This window comes from Dermacentor andersoni, chromosome 10 (assembly GCF_023375885.2).
Source record: "Dermacentor andersoni chromosome 10, qqDerAnde1_hic_scaffold, whole genome shotgun sequence".
Lineage (NCBI taxonomy): Eukaryota > Metazoa > Arthropoda > Arachnida > Ixodida > Ixodidae > Dermacentor > Dermacentor andersoni.
In genome coordinates this window covers 91,753,051-91,762,536 of record NC_092823.1, presented here as the reverse complement: position 1 = coordinate 91,762,536, position 9,486 = coordinate 91,753,051, and the positions used below count along the sequence as shown (strand labels likewise).

Here is a 9,486-nt window from a genome sequence, read left to right as displayed (position 1 = left end):
TCTGTCTCTGCCGTACATATACATTCTAGTTTGCAAATTATACTGTTTGTCACGTCAGCTTATCTGTTACTTTATGGTCAACGAGATTGTGCTACAGTGTCTTTTTTTCTTGACATTTGTGCAGATATAATTCTTCAATCGTGTTGTTCATAATAAAACCTGTAATTCTTCCATGTTAACGATTTGTTGAAACTGCTGTAATTTTTATTCTATTACGTTTACTTTGTAAAGGAGGTCCCATGCAGTCTTTGACTTCGGGACCTCCTTCTGTATATTAACATCTTGTAATCTTTCAAATCATCTCAATAAAAACCGATTCTGATTCTGAAAAAAAAAAACGATTCTGTGCTTTGTGTATTGTTGCGCATTTCATTACCTGACGATAAACCACTTCCAATTTACCCGATGTAATGCAGTTCATGCAGCAAGGAAGAATCTAAAAATCGTCTACCTGATCTTAAGCAACAGAGAAAACAAAAAGAACATTTATTATTTCACCAAATAGGAGCAATGAAACAATTAAATAAAGGTCCAAATAAAATAGGATTAATGCAACAGCGACTTAAAAAAAACAGACGGTGAGAAAAACAAGAACAAATGAAAAAGGTGTTCTACACCCAGAAGGTGCACTTGTCCTCGGACCACAGTCTGTCACCCCGGGAGCAGCCGAAAGTGGAGGCGAAGTGGGCAGAGTTGTTGGCCACACCGTTGACGACCACATCTGCCAGAGGGTCGTCGCAGTGCCCGAACGCCCACAGCACGTAGAACAGCTCGTTGTTGCTGTACTGCCTCGTGAGGCGTGTTCCAAGGCCTATTTCATCGGCGAGGCTCCGTCGGTAGGCGTCAAAGAGCGGCTCCAGAATGGACGACTCGGTTACAACCTGGTCAGACACATATAAACAAAGTATTATTTGAGCTCATGATTGCGTTTCACTCTAATATACCAGAAAGCAGGTGCATCAGAAACCCATTTGCATTAGTCGGCAAAGACGATGAAGGAAACCTTTGCTTAACGACGCAGTAGTCTTAAGAGACGTGGGAATTGCCGATGAATTGCAAAATGCGCCCACAATTGCGGACACTACAGGTGCATTTTCGCCACCAACTTCGTCGCCGTCATGCTGTCCCAAACAAAATCCAAAGGGCGGAGCGCATCAGCGTCCCGCACGCCCTATGCTGATGGCCACGTTATGCTTCGTGGATGAGAAGGCGAGGGGGAAGGATTGTGGCGGCTTTGTGAGCGCCATCTTGCCGTGCACTCTACGCTCTAGGTCGCGTTAGCGAGTCCGCGCTGACCATAAAAAAAAAAGAAAACACGCCGACAACTTTCTGTGGCATTGAAGGGAAAGCTAAGGAGGCAAAGCGCGCCAAAGTGAGTGTGCATCTGAAAAGAATACTGTGTTCGCATCCACGTTAGTTTAAGCCGGGGAAGAGAAAACATCAACACCTCATTAGCAACAGGTAAAGATAAAACACACCACTAAATGTAAAAGTTGACCAATTTTGCGGCTTCTCCCTTCCGCGTCTTGGCAAACGCGAAACCGTTGCCCATGAGGCTGTGTCGATTCAGCGTCTGTTCCGAGCGACCAAACGAACTGTCAAACACTGGAGGGCTACTTGGCGCCCTAACACGTGTGCAGCAGCCCCGCGCCCGTTGCTTTCCTTTCATTTTCACAGAGAGTTGTGGGCGAATACAGTCGAGGAAGGGACCGCACGTCCTGTTCAAACTATGCCGCGGAAGGGCGTGGCTGCCTGCGTTCTGGGTGAAGGAGAAAGAATGAGCATGCAAGGGAGAGCAAATATGGCTGGTGGCTTCACGCGCACTCCCGCCTAGAGCTGGAGCTCGCGTAATCTCAGTTTTGGAGCCGCGGCACAACTGACATGGCGAAGCGAGTAGCAGCCCAGAGCATTCGTTATAGGACAAGCACGCACTCTCGCCGCTGCCCGCGCGCCTCATCAGCCGGTGTTGCGACAGGCCGTGCTCACGTTCGTCTAGTGATACCAGTTCGTGTTGGTTTGCCCTCGTGTGATACGGTAAATTTGCAGTTTGAAAGGAAATGTTCACTGCAATTTATACTGCTTGTGAAGCTACAAACCATAGTTCATGTGCCTGTGCAATACTTTGCTATCGTTAGCAAAGCTTCGCCTATCGCTCTAAAGTACAACGTCACCCCCCCCCCCCCCCCCCTTGTTTTTTCATGTTTCGATGACAATGCTATTAAACGAACACATCTGATGTAGTGCGGAAACAGAGAAAGACGTCAGAGTAAAATGCCCAAGGACACTCAACGAAAGAACCTGTACTTGCGCTTTGGAGCAGGCGTCATTTTCGAAAGAGCGCGGGTACTGGAAACTTGTTTTGACCAAGGAGCGTCTTAGGAGCAATGAACATTAAACATCTCGAAATTTTTAGCGAGCAAAATCCTGCGCTGGGACAGTTGGCGTGTAGACATATTGGAAAGTAGCACGAAAGATTATGGAGAACAGGAGGGTGATATGACAGAGAGCTACACTATCAACTGGAGCTTTATTTAGAAAGCTGGTTGATATATATATATATATATATATATGAGACGCAGACCACGAGCTCATCATAAGCAATATAAGCATTTAACATTAAATGAACTTTGATACAGAGATATTGATGGAGAACTGACGCGATGCACTTAACACCATCTTCATTGTTAATAAATGCCTCGGCTTACTGATGCGCGGTAGTATCGCTGCTGCTGTTCAAGATTTTAAAACTACTGAGAAGGGGGCTTGCATATGCACTGCTTAATATGATACTCCAAATGGGAGCGAGTTCCGCTTGATATAGAGCGTTCAAGCTCTCATGTACTTTCTTTGACAAGCCTGGTGGCTTGCCCTATTTGCATTTTCCCGCAAGTTAAATGCATCAAACAAACAACTACGACAGCAAAATCAAGAAAATTGCTTGCTTGTTTTCAAATTATGGCTGTGTTCTACAAGCAGAAACACTCTTGAAACAACATCAGAAACACTATAACGCCACGCAACATTCTGTAGGTGTGTGCGACCTTGTGACAGTAAGGAACCAGTTCACGTTTTTTTTTAGCCAGGCCTTTTTTTTTTTTGCCTAGGTCGCTTGACTTTTACTTTCTGTAGACAAACACCACGACACGCGCAATTTAAAACTGCTACTGGCTACATGCTTACCCAATTTTTTCAGCTCCGATTCCAAGTACATGATGACAATGACATGCTTCATATTTTTTTTTTGCGTGATTAGAGGGGTAAGAAAAAGTATTAAGGAACACATATTTTTACGAACGCACCCTTCCGGCTACTGTCTTGCTCGACGCCATCTTGTTTTCGACGCAGTCGATGGCACGGTTGAGACGGTGCTGGCTCGCCCACCGCCATTTGTACACGCCTTGGCGGCGCGGTACCATGGCTCGCAGGATGGGTGCTCCGATGAGAACGGTCGCAAAAGGATCCGTGCTGTGGGTGAAGTTCATTATGACACTCACCAGGCCTGGCGACACCACGATGGCCTTGCGCTTTTTCACATATTTTGCCTGCAATAAGGGACGGCAAAGGCGTCCATATTTCGTTGTGCCACTATCAAATGTCAAGAAGAACACCACCTACATCATCATTCTAAGGTCAAGCATTAAACCCGTTTCACAAATGATCGAGCCTCGATTGCCCTTGGTACTCAAAAGAATAATTTAGCATTAGCATTAGGCCATTCAATGAGCTTACATTCACCAACTATTGCGAGGTTACTTTTTTGCGATCGCCCGTCATGCACACAGACTACGCTAACTTTATTCAAGTAGTCTTTTTCGGCTTCAAGATTCTGATAGAGTGAGTGCTGACCCATTTACCCGTTTCTTGCATTAAAAAAAAACATCCCATAATAATTAGATTTCTTTTCTGCCTTGCATTTGCCCAATAAATGCAGAGTTAGAGGCTGGTTGGCAGCGGTACCGGTTATAATAACATTAGTGATGTCTTTATCACGTTACCTACCATATGGGACAATTTCGAGAAGTGTTATGCTTGCCTTAAGAAAAGTCACGTAACTTGCCTGTCTGGCGCACTTCTTGTGCTGTGCTCCCTCCCCCCCACCCCTAACCTGACTTAGGGCTCTCAACACATTTCACAATGATGATATCTGAGGCTGAAGTTCCAGATTTTTCTAAACAGCGTGTGCTATCTATCTTATTGCGGGTGAAAGAGAAAGGCTACACACTCGGCTAGGCATTGGTACCCTTTGGACAAGCATTTGTCTTCTTCGAATTTCTTCAAAAGAAAAAGCCATTAGTGTTCAACGAGTGCCTCCCTGCAAGTAATCTTGCTGCGCATATCACGAAATCCTTTTGCACATGATTGGTTAAGTTGGATACGCGATTTATGAGTACCGATATCGACCCGAGGAACTTCTGCAGGCGAGGCTTCAAAACAAGCCAGCATGCGGAAGGATACCACCCGGCGAGTTCACTAGACATAAAAGAGAAATGCGCAGATCTGGAAATCTAAGAGGCAACAGCGCGTCTTGCAAAGTGCCCATTCGCTGCATTCCCTTCGTTCAACCACCATATTCCACGTGTACTTCGAAGGGTAGTTTCAGGTTGTGTGAACTTGTCGCCGGAAATGAATGTCATAGCTTAGGTATCCCTGGTTAACTCGTGAACGTCGATTTAAAAAAGTGTATGTACACGTGAAAATAGCTGCTATGCCTTGTCCATCGTCACCGATAATAACTTTCCAGCATGTCTGAAATATTTTGGCAGGACAGCGCACTGTGGTATATAACTGATATAATACATTATATATATATATATATATATGACCGGGGTTGTTGGAGAAGTATGGGAGAGGCCTTTACCCCGCAGTGGGCGTAACGAGGCTGATGATGATATATATAACATATAAACTTATATACCACTGCATATGCTATCAGTGTAGCACGTCGTTTAGATTGATTCGTCAAGGTGCTGCATAGATTTTGCCCATAGCCTAAGCCCCAAAAATACATAAACAGGGGCTATAAAAATGACCATAACCAGGAAACGTGTTTTGACTGTTATTTGTCCCAAGTAGGCAGCTGTTTACAATATGAACAGGTGCTTCTTTGCCAAAAATGAGGGTCCTGGTATTTGATTAGTTGTACAGTAAAGATTCAACTGTGGGGCATAGCTGATCCAACTGCTTCGTCTCAATTTCTTTTTTGTTATGTAGCTAGGGTACTAAGCATAAACAACTCACCATGGAACCAAACATGAAGTCTCACTGGCTGTTGCTGGATAAATATGCTACTTTTTCCAGCACTTCAGCTACCTTAAATTGTAGCTTCGATGAACATGTCAGGTATACATGGCTATGCGTCACTGCTGCAGAGCAGTGGCATACCGAGGGGTGGCATACCGGGATAATTCTGAGTTAGCATGTGGCCTTGCGAGCATCCCTGCCTTCTTCCTCCTACATTGCGTGCGTGGTCAAGTTGGTGCCCCCTTCCCCTGAACATAATTGCGGTACTTGCCTCGTTCATCCTACACAGGTTACGAGTACGCAAGAGAGCTATCTTTTCAGTGAACAGAACGCAACGTAGAAACGTCTCTCACGCAACGTTTAAGATACCCCGCGTCCAAGCATAAATAGGGAGTTGACTTTGCCACTCGGTTGAAAGTTCTCACCACTGCTTTTTTTTTTCTGCGGAAGAACTTCTGTGAAACTAGTGCAAATAATATCCACAATTTTATTTTGTTCTCTTTACACCAGAAAGAGCTACTTGTCCGACGTTCTCCAATTTCTTACGGTGGTTTATTGCCCTCGTTATAATGTTACGATACTTGCCCCATGTTTTCCTAACCTGCTGTGGACGACGACCGGATGAACGGAATGCGTGCCTAACATCTAGCGCCGTTTTACGTTTCAGAAGAAGTTGAGCCACGTGCTCAATAAGCCTATAGCGCACCTAACTACATGGGCACGTCATTCTAGACGTTCCGGAGTGCTACGGTATGCGCACTTTCATATTCGGTCTGTGGGAGTGTCGGTAAGTGTGTCCTTGTATTTGGAAAATTGGGCCATGTCTAGACCACCCGGCAGAAAGGGCAGCAAAGCATTTCAGGTGCGTTTGGATAGTGGCGTCGAATGTACCAACGGCATATGCACTGATTAAGTACAAAACGTGGAATAATTAAGGAATTTGTAATTGTAACGCTGACATACCGTTTGGAAGCGCTTGCGCCACGTAGTCACCACGCGCTCGAGAATCGAGCAGACTGATGTCTGAGAAACTCGTATGGGTTTCCTGGGTAGCTCTGTGCTACAGTCGGGTAGATGAGAAGTTTCCCTTTCACTTTCATCCACCTTGTGGGCTTTCGAATATTTACCAAGGGTATCGAGATAGTTCAGTGGAGGCACGGGTACTGTTGCACTTCATGTGTTACTTTGCTTTTCAGCAATTATAATAGCCTAAAACTCGTGCAGTGGAGCTCCTGTTTGAGTAGTCACATATGATAATCTGAGCTGCTTCTCGACCTACTACACGTGCATTCTCTGCATAATTATGGTTAACTTGAACTCGGTACAAGGACGCCTTTCGCGATTGCCACTGACGTTGACTACACTAAGGGCATGCAGATTGATGTACTTGTTTACGCAAATCTTTTTAAGGCGACATTTTGTAATTAAACCATATATCAGTAAAACTTGCTTAAGGCGACTATAATAATCTCATTAGAATGTATTGAATTAACAACTAATCCGAAACCGAAGAAGACTTTAACGGTAAGCCAAAAGCGAAAAATAACATGATACCGTCTCTCTACACATGCACATTTTTTTACCGCGTAAAAACTGTGGCCAATACCAGTAGTCACTGTCCTCAGTGACTTCTGGCTGGCAGTTGTGCCAGTCCCCAGGCATGTGGCATGTCACAGGCACTCGAACGCGTTTACATGGCAAGTTTTGTGCAAAATAGTGACCATGCGAGTGGTTCAACATCTCCCTTCTAACAATTCTGCAGCCACCGGAGTGTCAGCTGTGAAATTTACATATTTATCTTGTTCGACACAATTACGTTAAGAGGCGTTCAGCACGTCACTTGAAAATGCTTTTCGAATGTTGTTAAAAGCGATCATTTTCACAGCGGTTCTCGGGCCTCTCGCCCAATCTTGCAGTAACTTGCACTACTTCTCACGGCGTGGTACGACCCGTAAGACTCAATCAATCCTCTTTCAGGCTATTTCTAAAACCACGCTGCTGGCCTAGCTCCTGAATATATGCTGCGCTGAATAGCAAAGTGCATTGCAGCAATTCAGGTGTCTTCACATACAAACAAGCTCCATGCCCTCAGAAGTCATTGAATTCAGTCATAAAACTCGAAAATGTTGCACTTTGTTTTCCCTTAGCTTGCCAAGTTGCAATGAACGCATATTGCACGAGTCACCCTCGCCGAATGTCACCGTCATCCAAGCAACCAATGGACGCGGAGATGACGCAGACAAAAAAAAAAATCCACGCAGTAACCACTTTGTGAGTTATCTAAGTATGCGTAAGCATTGTGCCACTTGTTCATCTCCACGCAGCCCGGTGTCATTTTCAATGTTATGAAACTTCATACGACCAGTATAAACGACAGCCCTGCGGTTACACGAACTGCTGCGGACGGTGGCGCATGGTGAACTGATGAGGCAAGCAAACTACAGCAGGTGCTGGCGCAAGGTGCGTTGAAAGTTTTCCGATCATTTCTAGCGGGCATCGCTCTTTAGCGCCTTATCAATCCGCGTCGAGCTATTATGAAGCACGTGATCAACCGTACCCTGGCCGCGGCTGCCTATGGCAGGACCACGCTGACCATATCATATCTTGCAAATGATTTGCGATGACCACCGAGAGCGACGACTGCTGATAGCTTCGCGCGCTTTGTTCTCGCTGCGTCGCGTTGAAGAGAGTCGCACGGGCTGATATCTTGAAAGCGATCTGCAAAGGGAGCAAAGTGCGGCGTGTGCTGAGAGCTTCGTGAGCGCTGTGTTGCCGCAACTTCGTGAGCGCGGAAGTGACAGGTAGCGCGAAGGCAATGTCGCTCGCTGCTGTGGGCTCTATCTTGAAAGCGATCGTCTTACGGGACGGACGGACTGCGTTTCGCGTTGGGTAAGCATAGAAATGATTGCGCATTTAATAACGTCACCTTGTTTAAGCTGTACAAAGTGTTGCCAGTACAACCTCTACAAGCAACACTGAATAACCTACGGCGTGGTATGCACGTAATACAGAAGCCTTTTTGTTATGAACTCAGAATTAATTACGATGGGACGTACCTCAGCGTTGAAGAGCGACATCAATGGCACGTCGCGGTGACGCATGCTGTTGATGAATTCAGCGTCAACTACTTCAAGGTGCCTCCGGACTGCCGCAGCTACGGAGGCGTTGAACTGGGCCATCTCGAGCGTGGCTGCAGTCCCGGCTGCGTCTGCTGCTCCGAATGCAGCGGTGGCTTCCAAAGCGGCTTTCGTTCTGCGTCATGTGCCAACTCTCTAGAAACTGTCCCCAAACCAACTCTTATCTGGAAAATAGTGAGATTGCTGAACGTACTGTTGTTGAGCAGAGGTGATGTGACGTTCATGTGTGGTTTCCTGATCAAGCGCGCTGTTGTGAATTACTTGCTCAGAAGAAGGAAAACTAGCGACTCATCTACGGTGATAACGGTGTCGGGAAGAGAAGCGCGAAAAAATTGACACAAGTGTGTGCGCTTCATCGAAAGCACCACCACAGCGTCTAGAACGCGAAGGCAACGTCGACGGTCACCACCTTTTTTGGCAACCAGGCATCATAATCTAACATATTCTCCCTTCAGGAGAAGGGTGCCTCCGAGTAATTACTAGTTACCTGGCAGAGACCATCCTGAAAGTGCGATATGCGCAAAATTGATGTTCTTGGTTTCTTTTTGTTTTGTTTCCACTGCTTACCAACAAGTTTCCTGACATTGCAGTACAAAAGTACTAGGGCCCTAAAGATATCTGTTATCCGACTTCGCAGACATGTATGCCTCAGTTGCTTCTTCTTTGACCGACAATATAAATACAAAAATAAAAGTACTTTTTTTAAGTGGCAATCACTGCTTCTTTATTCTTCACCTGCTATTTTCAGGTGTGAAATCATCATATTCCTTGTGGAGAGCTTGCTCTCAATAATATACCCCTTTACTCCTTCCTACTACCGCAGTGGTTAAGCGATGGTGTTGAAATTCATTCCTCTACCTGTGAGCTACTGCCATATGCTTTTTCTTGGAAAGTCATTTAGCTAAAGATCCCTGTCTTTTGTTTCTTCGTGTTTTACTTCCGCTTTATTTTATGTTCCTTGCCTTTTGTATTTTGCACTACATTACATTCATATCGTTCTTTAAAAACCGTTTAGTACTCATGAAACCATGCCTCTGTATTTTAGTGAACAGCCTAATGATGCCGCACAACACATTTTGCATCCCCCTGAGACCCGCGAATGAAGATA

General features: G+C 45.4%; 1 protein-coding gene across 1 annotated transcript; it reads right to left on the bottom strand.

Moving 5' to 3' along the window:
• Positions 1 to 467: 467 nt before the first annotated feature.
• Positions 468 to 9,192, bottom strand: LOC126545972 (uncharacterized). Its single transcript, XM_050194021.2, has 3 exons — positions 8,298 to 9,192; positions 3,300 to 3,542; positions 468 to 881 (listed from the first exon to the last, which is right to left on the bottom strand). The coding sequence occupies exons 1-3, from the start codon at positions 8,418 to 8,420 to the stop codon at positions 612 to 614; spliced, it is 636 nt and encodes a 211-aa protein (XP_050049978.1). The 5' UTR covers positions 8,421 to 9,192; the 3' UTR covers positions 468 to 611.
• Between the last annotated feature and the right edge of the window lie 294 nt (positions 9,193 to 9,486).